Here is a 26,916-nt window from a genome sequence, read left to right on the forward strand (position 1 = left end):
ATTTGCTGAGACAGCGGCCATGTTATGGAGATGAGTATAAAATCCTGTAACCCTCACCCTCTTAACACCCCTCATCCCTTTCAATATTAAAATGTAACCAATGATAACCAATGGCAATAATGCAGCTATGTAAGTCCCTCGTCAGACCCCACTTGGAGTACTGTGCTCAGTTCTGGTCGCCTCACTATGGGAAGGATGTGGAAAAGATTGAAAGGGTGCAGAGGAGATTTACAAGGATGTTGCCTGGATTGAGTGGCATGCCTTATGAGGATAGGCTGAGGGAGCTCGGCCTTTTCTCCTTGGAGAGACGAAGGATGAGAGGAGACCTAATAGAGGTGTATAAGATGTTGAGAGGCATAGATCGGGTGGACTCTCAGAGGCTTTTTCCCAGGGTGGAAATGTCTGCTACGAGAGGACACAGGTTTAGGGTGCTGTGGGGTAGGTACAGGGGAGATGTTAGGGGTAAGTTTTTCACACAAAGGATGGTGGGCGAGTGGAATCGGCTGCCGTCAGTGGTGGTGGAGGCGAACTCAATAGGGTCTTTTAAGAGACTCCTGGATGAGTACATGGAGCGTAATAGGATGGAGGGTTATAGGTAGGTCTATAAGGTAGGGATGTGTTCGGCCAAAGGGCCTGTTTGTGCTGTAGTTTTTCTATGTTTCTATGTTTCTAATATTAGTTACATTATAACGGATTCCAATGATAACATGCTGAGGGTCAGCTGACTCAGTAGACAATAGCAAAATTGTGGTAGTTAGCTGACCTGGTATAAATAGAAAGCAGATAGGGATTGTGGGAAGCTTGTGTGACCCAGGCGTTGGTATAATGAAGTTTTTTTTATTAAACCTTTTTCTTTGATTTACTTTCTGAAGTTAGTTCTTTATTGCTTGCAACTGGAGATCCTTACTGCTGGATGAACATCCAACACAATCTCGCAATATCCACTATGAACAGAACTCACAAGCCCAGTAATAACATTGGGATATCTTTTGAGAAGCTCATAAATCTGTTTAAAAAAAAATACATTACTTGGATGTCCTCTTAAAAACATAATACTCTTAAAAGTTCATAAATCTAACAAAATAACCAAGCTCATGTTCCCCTTGGTAGTTGTGCCCGACTCCATGCCGTGGTTCCTTCATCATTCATGTCCTTGCATAAATCACATCACCTTCCAAAATAGGTCCAACTTGAAATTGCGGAAGGTCTAAAGTGTAATGGTGTTTCCAAAATTGGGATATTAGCACGGGGACAGGAATCCTAGATTGGGTTGTGCCTTCTTGATGTAATTCAGTCGCACTTCGGAATGGGAAAATCCAGACCATAAAGTCAATTTTTCGTTTTTACTTTAGAGAAGTGAATCTATTAATTGGGTGCTTAATTGTATTCAGGTGGTGGACTTTAACTGGAGATTCACCTGTACGTAGGGGCAGCCTGAAACTATGGTTGTTGCATTAGAGATACACATCACTGTAGATAAAAGTTATTAAGTATATAAACACTAGGCCCCAGTTCTTTCTCTCTGCATGGCTATCTCATCCAAGGACACCCAAGTAATGTATGATTGTAACAGAAGAAGTTTGAGTGCTTGATGTTAGGTGGTGGTAGGAGGAAAAAGTAGAGGGACGGGACAGTGGTCCATGTATTTGTAAGCATTTGGAAAAGAGAAGATGGTTCCAGGGTTTAGTAGGACTGTTGTTAATAAGGAAGCAGAAAGACGGAGAGCATTGGGAGGGTGAGGGCAGGATGTGAGAGGATTTTTAAAGGTGATGCTGATTGTTGCCAAGGACAGCATGATGATAGATGTTGTTTGGGGTAGGTTGACAATGGTAAGTTAGGGAAAAGGCAAGGATACTCAGTTGGGGTGCATGATGATATGAAGCAGGACAAAGTGGTAAAGCCAGTTTGGGCACCCCTAGTTATTTGTGGATGTAAGAGTCAGATCAAGATTGACCCTACCCTAAATTGTAAACTAACATTTGTGTACTTCATCAGCTTGTCCTGAAGATGATTTTGTTGGTTAATGCTCCATATGTTTAGTTTTTTTTCATCAAAATGCAGTGTTCAAAATTTTTCCGTTGTAAGAAAGTGCATTATTTTGTATACTGAATACAGGCTACTGTGGATGTATGATCATGTACTTTTTGTTACACTTTTTGTAGGTATTAATTATTCAGCCACAAAGTCAGACTCCGACAGAACATCTGACAGAGAAAAGGAAAACTTCAGGAGAACAACCTCAGGGCCATCTTTCCACAAAATCAAAGAGAGAAGAAAATCCTGAGGTAACCCTGTTCAAAGTGAAAAGGGAGTGGCAACATTTGCTTGCATTAAATTTGCACTAATACAAATTATAGAAAAGTGTAATAGTAAAGGATTAATTTTTCCAGTTTCCTTCCAGTTAAGATGGTCGTATATGTCAACTAACTTTTAATTGAGTAATTTATTTCCACTCCCTCCTAAGGAGTTGGCCTATCCCAATTCTGTATCATGACTCAAATAGAAGCACTACCCAGTTTTCACACTCAGCTGAATGCGAAATGTAGTTCCCATTCCTTTTCCTATAGTGGATCCACTGCCTTTTCCCAACCTGACAAGGAGCCTGTTCCAATTCAGTTGGCCAGGCATGTGGCTTGTTCTGGTTGCACCCCAATATTGCTTCTTGTTCACTCTGCTTCACTCAATGAGACGTGAGATGCTCTCCGGTTTCCTCTTGTCACCCAACAATAGTTGTGTTGCAGTGGATCTCATTTTTGCTCCTGATTTAGCCCCCCCCCCCCTGCAAAATACTTGTTCTACACCTGCTCCCAGAAGATCATTGATTCCCAATGTCATGTGTCCTAACTTTCTGAGAAGAGAATTTTGTAGTTTTCCTTGCTGATAAGTAAGCCCTGATATTTAAAACATATTCTTCTTGTGCTAAACTTAAGTTTGCAAAGTTTCATTGTTGCAGTTTCTCTCTCTGCTTATTTGCCCCCCTGACCCCAGTGGAAAACCTTCCCCATGATATTTGATTTAATTGATTCATACCCACAGTATTAAATTTAGAATAAAAGTAGAAAATGTTGGAAATATTCAGCAGGCCAGGCAACATGTGTGGAGAAAGGGAGTTAATATTTCAGATCTCAGGATGTTGCTTTTGTATTAAATTTATTTTATTTTTTCTCTATTTGTAGTTGTTTCCTGCTGTTGGGACCTGTTATTTTACAGATATTTCAAATGTCAAACATGAAAAGACCAACTAGCCCATCTACACTTTACTGCATAGTTGTGATGCATTATACATAACAATTCAGACACTTCCTACCCACCAGTAGTCTCCATTGTGTAAATAGCCAAAGTTAAGGATATGATCGATTATAGACCAAGAAGATCATCATCTGTCTTCACTGAAGAAGATTCTGTCAATGTCTCAGTAATGGATGAAATAGTTGAGAACTAAAGTAAACAGATGACATGTTAAAAAGGCAACAGCATTTCTAAAAACAAAGTAGAATGATAATATGAAGCATACTAGTTTGTTGAGGAAAACGGGTAAAAATTGTGGGGACCCTGGCCACAATCTTTTAATCCTCTTTAGACATGGTACAGGTGACAGAAGACTAGAAATTTGCAAATATTACCCCTGTATTTAAAGAAGGGAGAGGACAATCAGCTGAATGTCAGTGGTGGGGGAAACATTTAAAGAGGTTAATCCAGATAAAGTTAAATTATACTTGGAAAGTTCAGGTTAATAAATGAAACCAGCACACATTATTAAAGGCAAATTATATTTGGCTGACTTGATTGAGTTCTTTGATGAAGTAATGGAGAAGGTTGTAAGGATAGTTAAGTTGATGTGTGTGTAAATATGCACTTGCCAAAGACATTTAATAAAGTACCACATAATAGAACTTGTTAAGAAAATTGAAGTCCATGGGATTAGAGGATCAGTGGCAGCATGGGTACAGTTTTGACTGGAACAGAAAGGAAAGTAGTGATGTACAGTTGTTTTGCAGACTTGAGTGAAGTGTGCAGTACTGTCCTCCAGGGGTTGGTGTTGGAATCGTTTCATGAACTGGATTTGGATTTGCAGGACATAATTTCCAAGTTTGGGCCTGAAACTTAGAAATATTGTAAGATATTAACAAACTTCAGAAGGGTGGATACGAACTGGCGAAATGGGCAGACACATGGCAGTGGAATGTAATGTTGGGAAGTGTGAAGTGATTCATTTTGATAGGATGAACAAGGTTAGGCAATATTAACTAAATGGTATGATTTTGAAGATGATGTAGAAACAGCGAGCTCCTGGTGTGTATGCGCATAAGCCTTTGAAGGTTGCACGACAAGTTGAGAAGATAAACGGTATCCTTAAAAGGTATATGGGATCCTTTGTTTTATGAATAGAGGCACAGATTACAAAAGCAAGAACATTATGGAAAACCTGTATAAACATTGATTCGGCCTTGCCTGAGTACCAGTTCTGGGCACCAAACTTTAGGGAGGATGTGGAGACAATTTGCCAGAATAGTACTAGGATGAAAGATGTGGAGAGACTAGAGAAAGTGAGATTTGTTCTCAGAGTACACAAGCTTAAGGAGAGATTTGATGGACGTATTCAAAATCAAGAACAGTTTTGATGGAGTATAAATGATAAACTATTTCCAGTGGGAGAAGAGAACACACAATTAAGGTTATTAGCAGGAGTACCAGAGGCAACCAATCTTAGGCAAAATATTTTTTGTGCACTGAGTTACAACTTGAATGCAATGCCTGAAAGGGAAGTGGAAAACAGATTCAGTAATACAATTTAAAAATGAATTGGGCAGATACCCGAATTAAAAACATTTACAAGGCCATAGGAAAAGAATAAGAGAGTTGGACTAATTGGATAGTTCTTTCAAAGAGCTGGCACAATGAGTCAAAAAGCCTAATTTTTGCTCAACATTTTATGATCCCTGCAAAACCTGGAAAATGTCCCTCGAAACTAATAGACAATTAGATTGACCATGAGTTGTATTATTTGACATCCAGGTTTTTAAGATATAATCTCTGCCGCAGCCAGGAACCAGTTATGCTCTCTTCACACTGCATGAAACAGCTCTATTAGGACTAGGACTGAGATAAGGAGAAATTACTTCACTGAAAGGGTTGTGAATCTTTGGAATTCTCTGCCCCCAGAGGGTTATGGATGCTGCACCATTAACTATATTTAAGGTTGGGAAGGATGGATGTTGGGTCTCGCAGGGAATCAAGGGATATAGGGAACGAGTGGGGGAATGGAGTTGAAGCCCAAGATCAGCCACAATCTTACTGAACGGTGGAGCAGACTTGGTGGGCTCCTGCTCCTACCTCTTGTGTATTATTCTCTGGTATGTTTTAAAAAAAATCTTCAAACCTTATTCTACCATTGCATAACATAAAGTTGACCCCTGATCCTTCCAATCTAATTAAAATAATTTGTCAATGTGTACGCAATCTAGGTCTTCCATTATTTCAAACACCATAACCAAATCGCACTGAGATTTTAAAGACTATTAAGCCTTTTGAGTTTATTAGAATAGTCCAGGTATTTGAACTGAGAATCAACTTCATAACATTCCTCTGAGCCTTTTCCAAAGCCTCAATATCGCATGAAAGATTTGTTTGCATAAATCTTTGGACCATGTGCGCTTACAATTGTTATGCTTCCTCATGGCACTTAGTTGCACCTTGTGTCAATTAGTAATGCTGAAGAAATGCTTCCATTAATTTTAATAGGTACCACTGTGGACAGAGAAATCACAGCTATATAATGAGAGATATATAAGACTCACAAAATACAGTACTCACTATGAGAATGCCATGGGAGATCTGCATTCATATATCCTGCTGGAAAGGGAATGCGTGATTTGACTTTGAACGTGGTTGAGATGCTCATAGTTAAAAAGCCAGCTAACAAGATATGTAAGGATGTATATTAGAATTGAACACTTGAACCAAAAGTTGGAAATCTGTGATTATCTGTAGAACCAGACTAGATTTGTGACGGAAATTAATGATTAACATATTATAAGCAAGTTGGAATACTTGATGATTTTTGATAAACTGATTTGCTCAGCAAATTAGGTGGATTTTAAAAGTTTCAAGGTGAGATTCTCCCAAAAAAAATTCTAAGTGTCGAATTTGTGTAAAAACTGGAGTAAATCCTGCTAGTTTTTTCAGTTTCAAAATGAATCTCCCACACTGTGTACTAGTGTGAATCATGCTAAAAATCTGTGGGCGGGGCCTATTCCCATTGGAGAGACCGGCAGCATAGCGCTGAGTGAGCCCAAGGGGCATAACCTCTCCCCCACTCTGGTCCCCAAACCTCTGGAGGGCGTCATCCCCCTCTCCCCCACTGCAGTCGGGTCGGGCTGCTAGCTCCCTGCAAGTGGGGAGCTATAGTAAACCCTACTGGAGTGAACCACTTCCGGTGGGGGGGTGGGGTGGGAAGACGCTAGCGGGCCCGGAGATTTAGGTCCCGGGCCCGCTAATGGGATTTAAAATGTATTCAAATAAGCATTACCATAATTAATGCAGCTCTGCGCCGATTTCTGGCGCGGAGCTGGTGGCACCAGAAATTTGGTTGCCGGAGACTCGCAGAGGCCGTGGCGCCCAACGGAGAGCCTGTGAAATGCCTCTGCTCGAGTCTCCTGGCCTGCTGCACTACAACAGCAGTGCAACGAGCTGGGAGAATCGCCCCAGTAAAAGAAGAGCTACCCCTCGTGTCCTGGCAAACATTCTTGCCTTAATCTATAGCATTATATATCTACAGCATCAAGATCATCTGTTCATTCACTTCTTTGCTGTTTGTAGGAAATTGCTGTTCTAATAGGTTGGCATAATTCATAACATAACTAACTACAATTCAAAGTGCTTAATTTGTTTAAAAAAATCAAGTCGGTGATTTAAATATGGGGGTGACCTAGAGATTAGTAATCATGATTTTAAAAATAATGAAATAGGAGAAAAAATGTTTCCTTCAAAACCAAGAGTAATATGTCAGAGGGGGGCAAATTCTGAAAGTTGAATAATAGTCATTTAGCAGTACAGAATGAGTTTTCCTGAAGAAAGAGACACTCAATCAAAGTTTTTTCACCTTGTACTCAGGATCGCTTGAAAGAAATTATCAACAGTAACTGGGGAAACAACAATTTATACTGTGTGGGAAGAGAATGCTGATTGGTTGGCAAATGGACTCCGGTGGAGGTGTTGCCTTGGAGAATGCAGCATGGAACAGTTAACTGCCCAGCTTTGCCCAAGTTCAAACCAGGAGGTTGACTCTGATTAGCCAAGGCATTGCCTTGGGGAATAAACAGGGAATCTCTAAGATTTTTTTCAGTTGAAAAAGGTGCAACATGTGGACGTATTGGGGCGATTCTCCCAAAAGAATTCTAAGTGCTGCATTTGCGGGAAAAATGGTGTAAGTCACGATTGTTTTTTCAGTGGGAGTTCAGAATCGAATCTCCAAGACTGTGCAATGCAGAGGTCAAAATCGTGAATATCATTAAAAGCTCGGGGGCGGGGCCTATTCATGCCGGAGTCTGATAGATCGGGGCCACTGTGCATGCGCAAAGTTCTGGAACTATCAGCCTTCCATTTGCTGACCAACTCGATCGTTAGCCAGCCCGGGACCCCTGCACTGTTGCCCTTCCGCCCAATGCCCCCTCCCACCCTCCACACCAAGCACTGACAATCTCCCCCCCCCCCCCCCCCCCCACATCCTGTAGGCCCCATAGAGGCCCCAACCCCAGCTTGCCCCACCCCCTTGGCACTGCCCGATGCCCAGTGGGCAATGCCAAGATGCCCCCTGGGCATTGACACTTTGCCCCTTGGGCACTGCCAGGGTGCCCATGCCCAGGGGGCCCCACTCCCAGCTGCCCAACCCCTGGGGGGCCCCAATTGCCCCCCCCCCCCTTTACTCCAGCGGGGTCTCGTGCTAGTTCCCTGCAAGTGGGAAGCGACTCTAAACCCCGCCGCAGTGAATTTGTACTGGTGGGGTGGGAGATGCTATCGGGCCCAGAGGATTCAGTCCCGGGCCCGATAATGACATTCAAATAATGTTAAAAATAGATTAAAATTACTTACCTGGTCTTCCTGCCTGTTTCCTGCGTGGTCCCGACCACACCGGATTTCCAGCGGTGGGAGATGTGCATGCATCGGGAAAGCCTGCGCGAATCCCTCTAATCGGCACACGTGCGTATCTTCCGACCCAGCCCACCAAATAATTAGCAGGTCAGAATGGGAGAATCGCACCCTTAATTTCTGTCTGTAAAGGTCAGGGCCCTGTGTGTGAATATATGTGGCTTCTAATATGTGCAAATGGACCATTATGGTCAGCCTATTATGAACTCAAAACATTGTGTCCAACATTAGGTGTGATTCCATGATTGGACAACACCTGCTAAACAATCCTGATTCTGCTAAGAATTACACTGAAAACCAATTTAAGATTGTCAGTCAGATTTGTAGTGTGGCTCACTTAGGCATGCTGGAAGCCACACATTGGGGCCCTGTCCTTTGCAGGCAGATGGAACAAGTCCACACATTGCATCTTTTTCACCTGAACAAAAAGCTTAGGGAATAATGTTTCCCTGGTTCATTTCCCGTCTTCCATTATTTCAAACACCATAACCAAATCGCACTGAGATTTTAAAGACTATTAAGCCTTTTGAGTTTATTAGAATAGTCCAGGTATTTGAACTGAGAATCAACTTCATAACATTCCTCTGAGCCTTTTCCAAAGCCTCAATATCGCATGAAAGATTTGTTTGCATAAATCTTTGGACCATGTGCGCTTACAATTGTTATGCTTCCTCATGGCACTTAGTTGCACCTTGTGTCAATTAGTAATGCTGAAGAAATGCTTCCATTAATTTTAATAGGTACCACTGTGGACAGAGAAATCACAGCTATATAATGAGAGATATATAAGACTCACAAAATACAGTACTCACTATGGGAATGCCATGGGAGATCTGCATTCATATATCCTGCTGGAAAGGGAATGCGTGATTTGACTTTGAACGTGGTTGAGATGCTCATAGTTAAAAAGCCAGCTAACAAGATATGTAAGGATGTATATTAGAATTGAACACTTGAACCAAAAGTTGGAAATCTGTGATTATCTGTAGAACCAGACTAGATTTGTGACGGAAATTAATGATTAACATATTATAAGCAAGTTGGAATACTTGATGATTTTTGATAAACTGATTTGCTCAGCAAATTAGGTGGATTTTAAAAGTTTCAAGGTGAGATTCTCCCAAAAAAAATTCTAAGTGTCGAATTTGTGTAAAAACTGGAGTAAATCCTGCTAGTTTTTTCAGTTTCAAAATGAATCTCCCACACTGTGTACTAGTGTGAATCATGCTAAAAATCTGTGGGCGGGGCCTATTCCCATTGGAGAGACCGGCAGCATAGCGCTGAGTGAGCCCAAGGGGCATAACCTCTCCCCCACTCTGGTCCCCAAACCTCTGGAGGGCGTCATCCCCCTCTCCCCCACTGCAGTCGGGTCGGGCTGCTAGCTCCCTGCAAGTGGGGAGCTATAGTAAACCCTACTGGAGTGAACCACTTCCGGTGGGGGGGTGGGGTGGGAAGACGCTAGCGGGCCCGGAGATTTAGGTCCCGGGCCCGCTAATGGGATTTAAAATGTATTCAAATAAGCATTACCATAATTAATGCAGCTCTGCGCCGATTTCTGGCGCGGAGCTGGTGGCACCAGAAATTTGGTTGCCGGAGACTCGCAGAGGCCGTGGCGCCCAACGGAGAGCCTGTGAAATGCCTCTGCTCGAGTCTCCTGGCCTGCTGCACTACAACAGCAGTGCAACGAGCTGGGAGAATCGCCCCAGTAAAAGAAGAGCTACCCCTCGTGTCCTGGCAAACATTCTTGCCTTAATCTATAGCATTATATATCTACAGCATCAAGATCATCTGTTCATTCACTTCTTTGCTGTTTGTAGGAAATTGCTGTTCTAATAGGTTGGCATAATTCATAACATAACTAACTACAATTCAAAGTGCTTAATTTGTTTAAAAAAATCAAGTCGGTGATTTAAATATGGGGGTGACCTAGAGATTAGTAATCATGATTTTAAAAATAATGAAATAGGAGAAAAAATGTTTCCTTCAAAACCAAGAGTAATATGTCAGAGGGGGGCAAATTCTGAAAGTTGAATAATAGTCATTTAGCAGTACAGAATGAGTTTTCCTGAAGAAAGAGACACTCAATCAAAGTTTTTTCACCTTGTACTCAGGATCGCTTGAAAGAAATTATCAACAGTAACTGGGGAAACAACAATTTATACTGTGTGGGAAGAGAATGCTGATTGGTTGGCAAATGGACTCCGGTGGAGGTGTTGCCTTGGAGAATGCAGCATGGAACAGTTAACTGCCCAGCTTTGCCCAAGTTCAAACCAGGAGGTTGACTCTGATTAGCCAAGGCATTGCCTTGGGGAATAAACAGGGAATCTCTAAGATTTTTTTCAGTTGAAAAAGGTGCAACATGTGGACGTATTGGGGCGATTCTCCCAAAAGAATTCTAAGTGCTGCATTTGCGGGAAAAATGGTGTAAGTCACGATTGTTTTTTCAGTGGGAGTTCAGAATCGAATCTCCAAGACTGTGCAATGCAGAGGTCAAAATCGTGAATATCATTAAAAGCTCGGGGGCGGGGCCTATTCATGCCGGAGTCTGATAGATCGGGGCCACTGTGCATGCGCAAAGTTCTGGAACTATCAGCCTTCCATTTGCTGACCAACTCGATCGTTAGCCAGCCCGGGACCCCTGCACTGTTGCCCTTCCGCCCAATGCCCCCTCCCACCCTCCACACCAAGCACTGACAATCTCCCCCCCCCCCCCCCCCCCCCACATCCTGTAGGCCCCATAGAGGCCCCAACCCCAGCTTGCCCCACCCCCTTGGCACTGCCCGATGCCCAGTGGGCAATGCCAAGATGCCCCCTGGGCATTGACACTTTGCCCCTTGGGCACTGCCAGGGTGCCCATGCCCAGGGGGCCCCACTCCCAGCTGCCCAACCCCTGGGGGGCCCCAATTGCCCCCCCCCCCCTTTACTCCAGCGGGGTCTCGTGCTAGTTCCCTGCAAGTGGGAAGCGACTCTAAACCCCGCCGCAGTGAATTTGTACTGGTGGGGTGGGAGATGCTATCGGGCCCAGAGGATTCAGTCCCGGGCCCGATAATGACATTCAAATAATGTTAAAAATAGATTAAAATTACTTACCTGGTCTTCCTGCCTGTTTCCTGCGTGGTCCCGACCACACCGGATTTCCAGCGGTGGGAGATGTGCATGCATCGGGAAAGCCTGCGCGAATCCCTCTAATCGGCACACGTGCGTATCTTCCGACCCAGCCCACCAAATAATTAGCAGGTCAGAATGGGAGAATCGCACCCTTAATTTCTGTCTGTAAAGGTCAGGGCCCTGTGTGTGAATATATGTGGCTTCTAATATGTGCAAATGGACCATTATGGTCAGCCTATTATGAACTCAAAACATTGTGTCCAACATTAGGTGTGATTCCATGATTGGACAACACCTGCTAAACAATCCTGATTCTGCTAAGAATTACACTGAAAACCAATTTAAGATTGTCAGTCAGATTTGTAGTGTGGCTCACTTAGGCATGCTGGAAGCCACACATTGGGGCCCTGTCCTTTGCAGGCAGATGGAACAAGTCCACACATTGCATCTTTTTCACCTGAACAAAAAGCTTAGGGAATAATGTTTCCCTGGTTCATTTCCCGTGGCAATGCCTTGACAAATTGTCGAGCTGCCCAGTTTGAATTTCAGCAAAGTTGTTCAGTTAAATGTTCCATATTGCACCCTCCATGGCAACACCAATCAGAGTCCATTTTTCAACTGATCAACACTCTCCTCTCATGCAGTATAAAGTGTTGTTTCCCCATTACTGTTGGTACTGTCTTGTGAGCTATCCTGATGGGTGCAAGATGAAAAGCTTTGAAAGTTGAGTAAGTTAACTGAAATAAGGTGGAAAGAGAAATTGGCACATAGACTGTAGATCAACAATGGGTTACTTTTTCTAAAGATAGGTTGCAGTGATGCATAATATATATTTTTAAACCGTTTAAAAATTGGATTACTTTAAGTTTCAGAATGCCATGGGTAAGTAAAAAGATTTTGAAGCAAACTAAATTTGAGAGTGGAAGTAATGGGCCTATAGGTATTGCTATAATAAAATGGGGGACGATAGAAAATAAGAAATTATTAAGAGTGATAAGGAATGCAAAGAAGGAATATGAAGAGAACATCAAAATGGGTGTTAAATATTTTACAAATATACAAGGAGAAAGGAGAATTATTAAATGTGAGTCGCACTCATGAAAGAGTGGCTGTGAATTAAAGAATGCACAGAAATTGGTGGGGATACCCCGCAAGTACTTTGTGGCAATGTTTATGTAAGAGGGTTTTTTTGGGGAGGATTTTTAACAGTTTCTGATATAACACAATGTTAAAAATAACAAAAAGATATTGGAGAAGTTGGTTAACAGAGAGCTAAATGATTAGATACATTCCTGGATCTTAAGGGAAATGGGGAAGAAATAGAGCGGGCCATAGCAATTCTATTTCAAGGTTCTGTTGTATTTTCTGGACAACTGGAGAGTAAACAGTATTATATAAATTTTCAAAAAGGGAGAGCTAATTATAGGTCAGTTAGTTTGAAACGCAAACTTCCGATGTTTTAATTAAAAATCAAGTTAGTACGTATGTAGATATAGAGAAAATAATTCAAAGTAGCCAGGACAAATTTCAGAATGGAAGATTACGCTGGACAAATCGGAGAAATATTTTGAACTGACAGATCAAGTACATAAGAACATAAGAAATAGGAGCAGGAGTAGGCCATCTAGCCCCTCGAGCCTGCCCCGCCATTCAATAAGATCATGGCTGATCTGAAGTGGATCAGTTCCACTTACCCACCTGATCCCTATAACCCCTAATTCCCTTACCGATCAGGAATCCATCTATCCGTGATTTAAACATATTCAACGAGGTAGCCTCCACCACTTCAGTGGGCAGACAATTCCAGAGATTCACCACCCTCAGAGAAGAAGTTCCTCCTCAACTCTGTCCTAAACTGAACCCCCCCCCCCCCTTTATTTTTGCGGCTGTGCCCTCTAGTTCTAGTTTCCTTTCTAAGTGGAAAGAATCTCTCCATCTCTACCCTATCCAGCCCCTTCATTATCTTATAGGTCTCTATAAGATCCCCCCTCAGCCTTCTAAATTCCAACGAGCACCAACCCAATCTGCTCAGTCTCTCCTCATAATCAACACCCCTCATCTCTGGTATCAACCTGGTGAACCTTCTCTGCACTCCCTCCAAGGCCAATATATCCTTCTGCAAATAAGGGGACCAATACTGCACACAGTATTCCAGCTGCGGGCTCACCAATGCCCTGTACAGATGCAGCAAGACATCTCTGCTTTTATATTCTATCCCCCTTGCGATATAGGCCAACATCCCATTTGCCTTCTTGATCACCTGTTGCACCTGCAGACTGGGTTTTTGCGTCTCATGCACAAGGACCCCCAGGTCCCTTTGCACAGTAGCATGTTGTAATTTTTTCCCATTTAGATAATCCAATTTGCTATTATTTCTTCCAAAGTGAATAACCTCGCATTTGTCAACGTTGTACTCCAGATCCTCGCCCACTCACTCAGCCTGTCCAAATCTCTCTGCAGACCTTCTATGCCCTCCACACGATTCACTTTTCCACTTATCTTTGTGTCATCTGCAAACTTTGTTACCCTACACTCAGTCCCCTCCTCCAGATCATCTATATAAATGGTAAATAGTTGAGGCCCCAGTACCGATCCCTGCGGCACGCCACTAGTTACCATCTGCCAACCAGAAAAGCACCCATTTATTCCGACTCTCTGCTTCCTGTCGGATAGCCAATCCCCAATCCACGCTAACACCCTACCCCCAACTCCGTGTGACCCAATCTTCTTCAGCAACCTTTTGTGAGTAAGTTGAGGAAATGTAATAGATATGGTGTATATGGACTTTCAGAAAGCCTTTGGGAGAGTATTGGAAGGTTAAGGGGTATGGAGTTGGGAATGATGACAAGTTGGATTAAAATTTTAGGGAGAAAATGGAGATAAAGAGTTGAGGAAATTTATTTGAGTCTTGGAAGTAAATGATGGTGTCACACACAAGACTTTTCTCTGACTGCTTTTGCTCATGGTATATGGGGAAAAGGTTGCCAAACCTGGTTCAGTGTATTCCTGGAGACTCTTATGTGACATTTCATCATCTGGCATTCAATCTCATGATGTGGAGATGCCGGCGTTGGACTGGGGTAAACACAGTAAGAAGCTTAACAACACCAGGTTAAAGTCCAACAGGTTTATTTGGTAGCAAAAGCCACACAAGCTTTCGGAGCTCCAAGCCCCTTCTTCAAGTGAGTGGGAATTCTGTTCACAAACAGGGCATATAAAGACACCGACTCAATTTACATGAATAATGGTTGGAATGCAAATACTTGCAGCTAATCAAGTCTTTAAGATACAAACAACGTGAGTGGAAAGAGCATCAAGACAGGCTAAAAAGATGTGTATTGTCTCCAGACAAGACAGCCAGTGAAACTCTGCAGGTCCAGGCAAGCTGTGGGGGTTACAAATAGTGTGACATGAACCCAATATCCCCGTTGAGGCCGTCCTCGTGTGTGCGGAACTTGGCTATCAGTTTCTGCTCAGCGACTCTGCACCGTCGTGAAGGCTGCCTTGGAGAACGCCTGCCCGAATATCAGAGGCCGAATGCCCGTGACCACTGAAGTGCTCCCCAACAGGAAGAGAACAGTCTTGCCTGGTGATTGTCTAAACCACTCACGTTGTTTGTATCTTAAAGACTTGATTAGCTGTAAGTATTCGCATTCCAACCATTATTCATGTAAATTGAGTCTGTGTCTTTATATGCCCTGTTTGTGAACAGAATTCCCACTCACCTGAAGAAAGGGCTTGGAGCTCCGAAAGCTTGTGTGGCTTTCGCTACCAAATAAACCCGTTGGACTTTAACCTGGTGTTGTTAAACTTCTTACTGTATTCAATCTCATGTCATGCGATGCTTAATCACATGACTTGCCCACTGTTTGCAAATATAACTGCATTTACCTTAATTGAGTGTCTTAGTATTACCAAACCCTGAACAATATGCTTTAGGTTGTTTTATTATGAGATGAATAACGTAATTTACAAATAAATAAAATGCAAGTACGGCATGGTTTACAATTAAGTGAGACTGAATGTGACTGGTAATAAGCCCCAGGCATCTCAACTGGGCCAGCAGGTTTTCAGAATGTTTATTCGTGATTTAGATGATGGATAGAAAACCATATATCCAAGTTTACAGACTGCACTAAGTTAGGTGGCCTAACAAATAGCTTACTTAAAACTGTAAATGCTGGAAACAAGGAAACCAGGCAGGAAATGAGGATGTTTTTTCACAGAACTGAAAAAAGTTAGACAGGCAACAACATTTAGGCAAGTAAGATGACAGAAAAGGGGAGAGATGGAAAGAACAAAAGGGTAGAACTGTGATGAGGTGGAATGTGGGAGTGATTAAGTGACAAATGGTGCGAGGTATTATCATTGGCCAACTAAAAACTAAATTACTTGCACCTGCCATCCAAAATGTGGAAACAGTAGTTACAAACTGACATAATTGAACTCGATGTTGAGTCTAGAGACTATGAAGTGCTTGATGGACAGATGAGATGTTGCTCCTCAAATTTACATTGAGCTTCATTGCAACAATGTAGGAGTCTGAGGACAGATATGTCAGAGTCAGAATGAGACAGAGAACTAAAATGGTAAGCATCCAGAAGGTCAGGGTCACACTTGTGGACTGAATGGAAGTGTTTAGCAAAGTGGTCATCCCAATACAGAGGAGACTAGATCCTGGGCAGTGAATACAATATAACATTGCAGACTGTATTGTTTCCCTGATACAGGGATAAATTTTAAAGTTTATTTATTTATTAGTGTCGCAAGTAGGCTTACATTCCACTGCAATGAAGTTACTGTGGAAACCTCCTGATCGCCACACTTCGGCCCCTGTTCGGGTACACTCTGAGAATTTAGCATGGCCAATGCACCTAACCAGCATATCTTTCAGACTGTGGGAGGAAACCGGAGCACCCGGAGGAAATCCATGAAGACATGGGGAGAAAGTGCAGACCCCGTGCAAACAGTGACCCAAGCCGGGAATCAAAGACAGTCCCTGGCGCTGTGAGACAGCAGTGCTAACCACTGTGCCACCATGCCACCCTCTTGAGAAGCTGCAAAACATTTTCCGGTGTCGTCATCCATGTGAGAACCAATGATATAGGAAGGATAAAGGTTTGTGTTTACAGTTAGTGTTTCAGAAGCTAGGAAGAAAACAGACCTCAAATATAGTGTTCTCTGGATAAATTCCAGTGGCATGTGCTAATGAGTGTCGAAACATAATGGGTGAAACTGGTTAACATGTGGGGCATTGGGACAAGTTTGGGGACAGGAGGGACTGTTCAAAATGGATGGATTGCACTTCAACAGAACTGAGACCAGTGTCCTAGTCGGGTGATGAACGAGCATTGTGATGGAGGATTAACTAATTTGGCATTGGGGGTTAGCAACCGAATGAAACTTTTGGGAGGATTAACTAGATTCTCAGGCCTTCAAAGAGAGAATTCATAGGTGGAAAAGGAAATGTATTCAAAGCTAGAGGTCCTTGGATGACTAAAGGTATAGAGATTAAACTGAAACAGAAAAAGGAGTGTATGCCAAATGTAAGGTTCATATTACAGTAGAGAACAAAGTATTGAGAGCTAAAGAAAGAATAAAAGAGACAGAGTGAGTATGGGAATGGCAAACATAAAGAGATCCAAAAGTCTTTCATTAGCACCAATAGTAAACAGGGTGACTAAGTGTAGGGCTGATTATGGACCAAAAGGAAATCTTCATGTGGAGGCAGAGCACATAACTGAAATGCAATGAGTATTTGCTTCAATCTTCCTTTGAGAAGAAGTGGCTGCCAATGTAATAGTAAATGAAGAAGTAGTGGTGATATTGAATAGGATAAAAATGGAGAACATGCTCAAAGGTGGCTGTGTTCAAAGTAGAAAGATCACCTGGTCTGGATGGGATGCATCCTTCTTTTGTTGAGGGCGTGAAGGTAGAAATTGCAGAGATTCTGACCACAATCTTCCAATACTCTTCAGATGTATGAGCGTTGCCAGAGGACTGAGGACTGCAGGTGTTGTACACTCTTGTTCAATCGGTGACAAAGTTAATTGTCACTGAGAAAAGTATGGGCTATTTAATGAAACCCAGCATTGATTTGTTAAAGATAAATTGTGTTTGACAAATTTGATTGAATTTGTTGATGAAATAATGGAGAAGCATGCTGAGGGTAGTGTAGTCAATATGTAAATGAGCTTTTAATAAGCATTTTCACAAAACCGGAGTTGATGGGAATTGGGGGAAAGCCCTCTACTGGTTGGAGTCATATCTAGCACAAAGGAAGATGGTTGTGGTTGTTGGAGGTCACCCGCCTGAGTGTCCTTGACCCATCCAACTTCAGCTGCTCCATCAATAACTTTCCCTCCAGCATCTGGTCAGAAGTGGGGATGTTCGCTGATGGTTGCACCACATCCAGCACCATTTGAAACTCTGCAGATAGTGAAGCAGCCCATAGTCAGCAGAAAGCCACGAAAAAAGCTATAAAGAAAAGTAAGATGGATTATGAGAGTAAACTAGCTCAGAATATTAAAACAGATAGCAAAATGGATTCATGAGGGGAAAGTCATGCTTGACGAACATGTTGGATTTTTATGAAGATGTGACTAGGGCGGTTGATGGAGGAGAACCGGTGGATGCGGTGTTTTTGGATTTCCAAAAGGCGTTTGATAAGGTGCCCCATAAAAGGCTGCTGAAGAAGATTAGGGCACACGGAGTTGGGGGTAGTGTGTTAAAGTGGATTGGGGACTGGCTATCCGACAGGAAGCAAAGAGTCGGAATAAATGGGTGTTTTTCCGGTTGGAGGAAGGTAACTAGTGGCGTGCCGCAGGGATCGGTACTCGGGCCGCAACTGTTTACCATTTATATGGATGATCTGGAGGAGGGGACGGAGTGTAGGGTAACGAAGTTTGCAGACGACACAAAGATAAGTGGAAAAGTGAATCGTGTGGAGGACGGAGAAGATCTGCAGAGAGATTTGGACAGGCTGAGTGAGTGGGCGAGGATATGGCAAATGGAGTATAACGTTGAGAAATGCGAGGTTATACACTTTGGAGGAAATAATAACAAATGGGATTACTATCTCAATGGAAACAAATTAAAACATGCTACCGTGCAAAGGGACCTGGGGGTCCTTGTGCATGAGACGCAAAAGCCCAGTCTGCAGGTACAACAGGTGATCAAGAAGGCAAATGGGATGTTGGCCTATATTGCGAGGGGGATAGAATATAAAAGCAGGGATGTCTTGATGCACCTGTACAGGGCATTGGTGAGGCCGCAGCTGGAATACTGTGTGCAGTATTGGTCCCCTTATATGAGGAAGGATATATTGGCATTGGAGGGAGTGCAGAGAAGGTTCACCAGGTTGATACCGGAGATGAGGGGTTTGGATTATGAGGAGAGGCTGAGGAGATTGGGTTTGTACTCGTTGGAGTTTAGAAGGATGAGGGGGGATCTTATGGAGACTTATAAGATAATGCGGGGGCTGGATAGGGTGGAGGCGGAGAGATTCTTTCCACTTAGTAAGGAAGTTAAAACTAGAGGACACAGCCTCAAAATAAAGGGGGGTCGGTTTAAGACAGAGTTGAGGAGGAACTTCTTCTCCCAGAGGGTGGTGAATCTCTGGAATTCTCTGCCCACTGAGGTGGTGGAGGCTACCTCGCTGAATATGTTTAAAGCGCGGATGGATGGATTCCTGATCGGTAAGGGAATTAAGGGCTATGGGGATCAGGCGGGTAAGTGGTACTGATCCACGTCAGATCAGCCATGATCTTATTGAATGGCGGGGCAGGCTTGAGGGGCTAGATGGCCTACTCCTGCTCCTATTTCTTATGTTCTTAAAAGTTTCTGCAAGTATATAAAACGAAAAAGTGTGGCTAAAGTAAACATTGGTCCTTTAGAGGATGAGAAGGGGGATGTAATACTGGAAATGAGAAAATGGCTGAGGCATTGGACAGGTATTTTGTGTCGGTCTTCACAGTGGAAGACACAAATAACATGCCAAAAATTAATGACAGGAAGGCTATGGCAGGTGAGAACCTAGAAACTATCATTATCACGAAAGAGGTAGTGTTGGCAAGTTAATGGGGCTAAACGTAGACAAGTCTCCTGGTCCTGATGGAATGCATCCCCGGGTACTAAAAGACATGAAGGGAGAAATAGCAAATGCACTAGTGGTAATTTACCAAAATTCGCTGAACTCTGGGATGGTTCCCACAGATTGGAAAACAGCAAATGTGACGCCACTGTTTAAAAAAGGAGGTAGACAAAAGGCGGGTAACTATAGGCCGGTTAGCTTAACTTCTGTAATAGGGAAAATGTTTGAATCTATCATCAAGGAAGAAATAGCGAGACATCTGGATATAAATTGTCCCACTGGTAAAACGCAGCATGGGTTCAAGAAGGGAAGGTCATGTTTGATTAATTTGGTGGAATTCTTTGAGAACATTACATGTGCAGTGGATAATGGGGAACCTGTGGATGTGGTGTATCTGGATTTCCAAAAGGCATTTGACAAGGTGCCGCACCAAAGACTGCTACATAAGATAAAGGTGCAGGGTGTCATGGGTAATGTATTAGCATGGATAGAGGATTGGTTAACTAACAGAAAGCAGAGTGGGGGTAAATGGGTGTTTTTCTGGTTGGCGATCAGTGACTAGTGGTGTGCCTCAGGGATCAGTGGGACTGCAATTGTTTATGATTTACATAGATGATTTGGAGTTGGGGACCAAGTGTAGTGTGTCAAAATTCGCAGATGACACTAAGATGAGTGGCAGAGCAAAGTGCAGAGGATGCTGAAAGTCTGCAAAGAGATATAGATAGTCTAAGTGAGTGGGCGAGGTCTGGCAGATGGAGTACGAGGTTAGCTTAACTTCTGTAATAGGGAAAATGTTTGAATCTATCATCAAGGAAGAAATAGCGAGACATCTGGATATAAATTTACCATTTAAAGAATAGTCCATTTTGCTGTTTTTCCTACCAAAATGGATAAATTGTCCCACTGGTAAAACGCAGCATGGGTTCAAGAAGGGAAGGTCATGTTTGATTAATTTGGTGGAATTCTTTGAGAACATTACATGTGCAGTGGATAATGGGGAACCTGTGGATGTGGTGTATCTGCATTTCCAAAAGGCATTTGACAAGGTGCCTTCATTGCTAAAGGGATGGATTTTAAAAACAGCGAGGTTATGTTGCAGCAGTATAAGGTGCTGGTGAGGCCACACCTGGAGTACTGTGTACAGTTTTGGTCTCCTTACTTGAGAAAGGATATACTGGCACTGAAGGGGGTGCAGAGGAGATTCACTAGGTTGATCCCGGAGTTGGGAGGGTTGGCTTATGAGGAGAGACTGAGTAGACGGGGGCTATACTCATCGGAATTCAGAAGAATGAGGGGAGATCTTATAGAAACATACAAGATTATGAAGGGAATAGATAAGGTAGAAACAGGGAAGTTGTTTCCACTGGCAGGTGAAACTAGAACTAGGGAGCATGGCCTCAAAATAAGGGGAAACAGATTTAGGGCTAAGTTGAGGAGGAACTTGTTCACACAATGGGTTGTGAATCTGTGGAATTCCCTGCCCAGTGAAGCAGTTGAGGCTACCTCATTGAATGTTTTTAAGGCAAGGCTAGATGCATTTTTGGAACAGTAAAGGAATTAAGGGGGTTATGGCGAGCGGGCGGGTAAATGGAGCTGAGTCCACGAAAAGATCAGCCATGATCTTGTTGAATGGCGGAGCAGGCTCGAGGGGCCAGATGGCCTACTCCTGCTCCTCGTTCTTATGTTTGTATGCAGAGAGACCTGGACATGATTCGGGCTTGGACTAATAAGTGGCAAATTATATTTGTGCAAAACAAGTGACAGGCAATGACCCAGAACCCAGGCATCTTCCCTTGACGGTCAATTTATTTTCATTCTCTGGTCCCTCGTCACCAACGTTGTCACACTTCCTGGTCTTTGTCCGAGGCGGAACCATCAATTTGTAACTTTGCCACTTTATTTGACCCTGAGGTACATTTTGGACCGCATATCCTGTCTCTTATCAAGACTTCCCACTTCCACCCCTGTAACATCGCCCATCTCTGTGCCTGCCTCAGATCATCATCATTTGTTAAATCCCTCAACCAAGCGTTTTTGCCTCTAGACTATTCCAATCGCCTCCTGGCTAGCCTCGTATCTTTCACCCTCTATCAGCTTGAACTCATTCACTACTCTGCTGTCATACCTTATTCGCATGTACCCTTATTCGCATCAAGTTGTCCATCACCTCCATGTTCGCTAGCTCCCCATCCGTCAAAGCTTTGATTTTAAAACAAATTCTTATCCTTGTTCTCAAATCAGTCCATGACCTTTCCCCTCCTTGTCTCTAATGTTCCAGCCCCACAACCCTCTGGGATCGCTGCACTCCACTAATTCTGGTCTCTTCAACATTTTCAATATTAATCACTCTACTATTGTCAACCATACTTTAAGCTCTCTAGGTCCTATGCTATGGAATTTCCTCCTTAAGCTTTTTCATCTCTACCTCTCCTCGCATAAGATGTTCCTTAAAACCTACCTCTTCAACAAGTACTTAACCTAATGTCTCCTTATGTGACTGTCAAATTTTGTTTGATATCCTGTGGAAGTACTTTGGGATACTATAGGACTGCTGTATAAACGCAGATTGTTTTTGTTGTTGAGAGTCATTGATACTTCGTGGGACTGACTTCATAGAGACTCCCAATAATATATACATTTTAAATTTGCAGAAACTTGCCTTTATGGTGTCCCTAGGCCTGGTTACTACCGAACACTTGGAAGGTAAGTCCAATTGCACTTCATGAAACAACATTAATTTAAACAAAAGATTCTGTCTTGGCTCCTCTTCTGCAGCAGGCACTGTCTTCCATCCCAGAAGTTTTAGCTAACCTTTCACCATACGTACTTACTGGGAATACTGTAGCAGTTGGCGGAAGTTCTGCAGGAGCAGTGTGTATAGACTGCTAATTTTGGTGCAAAAAGAAACCACATTGTCTCTTACGAACTTGTATAAAATAAAAAGATAGCTAAAGGAATGGTTAGTCTGTTATGGACAAAAAAAGGAAATTCTCATGAGCAGGGGCATGACTGGGTACTTTGCAGCTGTCTTCAGGAAGGAAAAGGGTGAAGTTAGTGTTGGAGTTGAAATATAGGATAAGATAAAAATAGATAGGCGGCGCTAAATGAATTGGCATCACTGAAAGTTACTCAGTCGACCCATCATTCTGTCTAAATGGATGCATCCTTGGCTACTGAGGAAGACTGAAATAGAGATAGCAGAATCTGTCAATTTTCCTTGGACACAGCCAGAGTACTGGAGAATTGGAAATGTTACACCCATGCTCAAAGAAACTGGAGACAGGTATGCCAATCAGTTGAACAGCTATGGTGAGAGGGCTACCAGAGATTCTTCTTTCATATGGCTTTAAGAGCAAAATCTGCCATTACAGTTCTAATGTCAAGTTCCCTTATGCCTATTGTCCTGCTGGAGAGCAGATGTTACTCTAGGACATTACCTTCAAACTTGAGTCAGGGGCAAAATGTTATTCTGTGCTCCATGGTTTGGTTTAATTCTGTCTAATGCAGATTATGGTGCAGTGGTAATGCCACTGGACTAATATTCTAGGGACCCAGGCTAATACTTGAAGTCACAGGCTCAAATCCCACCACAGCATCTATTTAAATTTAAATTCAATTAATAACTCTGGATTTAAAGCTAGTGTCATTCCATAAATCTATTATCGATTGTTGTAAAAACCCATCTAGTTCATTAATGTCCTTTAGCGAAGGAAATCTGCCTGGTCTGGCCTACATGTAACTCCATAACCACTCTGAAGTTGACTCTGAACTGCCCTTTGAGATGGCCTAGCAAGCTACTCAGTTCAAGGGCAATTGGGAATGAGCAACAACAGTGCTCTCATCCAATGAATAGCTACAAAAATGATTTATTCAGAAAATAGAAGCATATGGTATTAAAGGGACAGGGGTATGTAATTGACTAAGAGATAGAAGGCAGAGATTAGTGGTGAATAGGTGTTTTTCTGATTGAAGAGAAAAATGTAGTGGCGTCCCCCCCAGGAGTGAGTTGGGATGACTGTTTTTCTTGTTTTATGAAAGTCACCTGGACTTTGCTAAGGGAGTGCAATTTTGAAATTTGTAAGTGATTTAAAACTCAGCAGTGAGTGAGTAGTGAGCAGAACAGTAACCAACTCTAGAAAGACTTGAAAATGGGTGAACACTTGGCAGGTGTAATTTAATAAAGTTAACTGTGAAACGATGCAGGGAAAGAATGATGGGGAGAGGCAATATAATCTAAGTAGTACTATTTTGAGGGAATATTTTTGAGCAGAGGCACTTAGGAATGCATATTCACAAATTTTTGAAGGAATACATATTCACAAATTTTTGAAGGTGGCAGGGCAAGTTAATTGTGCAGTAAAAGCATACAGGAAATTTGATTTTAAAGAGGGGTATTAAATACATATCCAAATCACAGCTTAGGCCTCAGCTGGAGTATTATATACTATTCTTGGCAGTACAATCAGGAAGGATGCCTTGGCAAGGGTACAGAGAAGATTTAACTGGATGGTATCAAGGGTCAGGGACTTCAGTAATGTGGAGAGATTGGAGAAACCAATATTGTTTTTCAGAGAAGGTTGAGGGGAAACCTAATAAAGTAAGAGAAATTTTGATAGAGCAAGTGTTGAGAAACTGTTTCCTCTGGAATATGGATCGGCAACAAGAGGTCATGATTTTAAAATAATTGGCAAAGGAACAAAAGGGGAAAATTAGATTTTTTTTTTCATATAGAGGTTATTAAGATCTGGAACTCTGAAAGGTTGTTAGAATCTGATTCCATAGGAATTATCAAAAAGTAATTGAACATGTACTTAAAGTGGACCGATTTACAGGGTCAATGGAAAAATACTGAGCTGTGAACTAAACTCAGAGCTAGCACAGGCAGGGTGTGCTGAAAGGCCCTTTTCTCCAATTCCATCACCATCTGATTATAAATCATAACAACCTAACTAGAGCTATTTGTGGACCACCTTTTATAACAGGACAACTCGAAATATGATTAGGCACTTCCTGTGTAAAATGAAATGTTTGCTTGTTAACAAAATAATTCCATCTCTACCTCTTGAGGAGAATTTGCTGATGCAAATCCATTAAATTGTTATGCCTCCCTAGGGCAAGTACAACTTGAGAATGATCTGTAAACATCATACTCATCTCAATTTATGCTTTAAGCCAAAAGCCTAGCTTACTGTGCATTTCTATCAAAATCATTACAGCTGTGTGAGGAATGCATAAAATGTTAGTGGGACAATTGACTGCATTCTTGCATTTTTCCCATATGCAAATATGTTTCAACTGAGTTATCTCTATATTCTAGTTTCCTAGTCCTTTTTTCCTGAGGAGTGAGGATTATAAATAGAACAAATTAAGGATCCTATTCAAGATATGTTTCACACAGGAGACAACGGACCATAACTTCTGGTGGAAGTTGGCAATTGAGTCAGATTGCCATTCTACTTGTAGTTACTTTACCTGGGAATCCAGCCACTCCTATCTCACCCGACATTCTGACACAGATCTGGCAAGATCTGTTTAGGACAGCAGGTTCCCAGGGCTGCAGCGTTGGAGGGAAGGAGGACATGCTCCCTTTTTTTATGGAAAGTAGATAAAAGTCCAGCCACTGAGAAGCCAGGGAGTTTATAAAGTAAGTGGGCAGGATAGGGGTAGGTGCAAGTGGCGGTGTAGTTGAGGGTGAGTCAGGGAGGGTGTAGTCAAGGCTGGAGAGCTAGTCTGGTGAGATGGGGAGTGCATTTGGAGGTAGGGAGATCATGGGGGGGCATGGGGCATAGTTGGGCATTAGGGAAGACAACTGGGTGTGGGGAGTGCAGTCAGGAGTGGGGGTCATTTGGAGCGGGGGTTGTAGTCAAGGCATTGGGAGGACAGTTTGTGGGAGGTCACTGGTTTAGTCAGATTTGGGGTTTTAGACAGTGGTTAGGGAGGGCAGTTGAGCATGAGGGGGTAGTCCCAGAGGGTAAGATGGCCTGGATGGGGGCTCCGATGGGTGTTTGGGATGTGCGGGTGTTTAAGATGTATATGAGAGTGGACGGAGGTGGTGGTTGGTGTCAGTCGGGTTATCCTGTTGGAGTCTGGAAGGAAGTTCTGGGGGAGAAAATCCCATGGGGGATCGTGGTAGGTCGGTGCTGCAGTTACCCAGAAGTTAGAAGTGCTTTTATTTCTTTTTCTGGGTAATTATTACTGTAACACAGGAACCATCTGAAGTTTGCAATTTAAATCATATTGTCGGATGGTTCCCAGTGCAGGGCAATTGCCGAGGACAAGTTTGAACTTCCCAAGGAATAGCCGTGCAATCCTTAACTGGGAGCGGGAGGATTGCTCAGCACATCTTTAGGATACCCCTCCTCCCCCTCCCTCCAACCCCCAGTCCCATACAACTGCCTGGTCAGTGTTTTTATTTTGCCAGATTACTAGCTTTTGAAAATAATCAAAATCTTTTATTTGCTTTTTATCTCGTTTAGAATGATGTGCAAAATATTGTTATGTGAATTGATTATTGATGGTGATATGGTTTACAAAATGGGCTTTATTTATCACACTGTCCCAGGTAGTGTTAATGAGCACCACAAAAGAAAATTTGAGAACATATAGATTTTAAAACATATTTCTTTTAGTTCATCAGTTTTTGTTTAAAACAAACTTTTAGAATGTCTTTGATTGTAACTGAAATGTTCTCATGATTGCAGAAATCCAAAGCAGACGCCAGGAGAGAAAGAGAAGAAGCACAGCCAATCCAACATACAGTGGATTGTTTGAGCCAGAGGTAAGACTGATTACTTTATATGTTTGGATAATATGACACTTTTCTGTGCCAGTTAAATGTCATTTGCCAAACTGGCTTTTTCCTCCATTTTGTCAGGATCTCTGCATATACACTGAGTATGTGCATTGCACACAAAACTTAAGCTGTTGCCATTTTCCGCAAACTACTACTTTGATTATGAGTCAATGTCCCACTAACTGAAGTAAAGTCAAAGAATTTCTACAAATATTCAGCTATAATTGAATGTTAAGTTGCAAGGTGTCCGGTTAGAAGTTTACAGTTTTAGCACTGATTGAAACACTGTTCATTGTTAGGTTATGCTATCTTTGATTTGTTTTAAGTGCAGATGGTTAAACACATTATAGATGTTCAGAATGGAATTATTGTTTTATTTTGCATTTCGTATTTACCAGTAAAGATCTAACACCAATAATGTTAAATCCTGGTATAGAATTTGGTCATCAATTAAGTAATTCCGAGATCAAGCATCTAGTGAATTTGCATTGGCGTTCTACCAATGAGTCATCTTAATCATATTGGCCTGGTACCAGTAAATGTAATCTTTACACTGGCAAGAAACCATTAGGTGTTTGTTTTTTTTTCTAAAAATTTACGATGTCCAGCTAGTCACGAATCCTGTTACAGCCCTCCCGCTTACATTTCCCAGCCCGCTGGGAAAATCGCGCCTGTTTTCTGTGACTCTCATTTGATTATCTGGAAAAAATTTGAACACACACACACGAAAGGAATTCATGACAGGCCTGATAATTCTATGTTCAAAATCCTTTGA

At 42.4% G+C, this 26,916-nt stretch overlaps 1 protein-coding gene across 1 annotated transcript in view; it reads left to right on the forward strand.

Annotated features, from left to right (window-relative positions):
- phf21b (PHD finger protein 21B) overlaps positions 1-26,916 on the forward strand; it is a 220,898-nt gene that overhangs the window by 159,402 nt on the left and 34,580 nt on the right. The window contains exons 8-10 of the mRNA XM_078220113.1: positions 2,163-2,285; positions 22,000-22,051; positions 26,050-26,126. Of these exons, the coding sequence (XP_078076239.1) occupies positions 2,163-2,285; positions 22,000-22,051; positions 26,050-26,126 (252 nt within the window). The remainder of the gene's footprint in view (positions 1-2,162; positions 2,286-21,999; positions 22,052-26,049; positions 26,127-26,916) is intronic.

Source organism: Mustelus asterias, chromosome 9 (assembly GCF_964213995.1).
Source record: "Mustelus asterias chromosome 9, sMusAst1.hap1.1, whole genome shotgun sequence".
In the NCBI taxonomy this organism is placed as follows: Eukaryota; Metazoa; Chordata; class Chondrichthyes; order Carcharhiniformes; family Triakidae; genus Mustelus; species Mustelus asterias.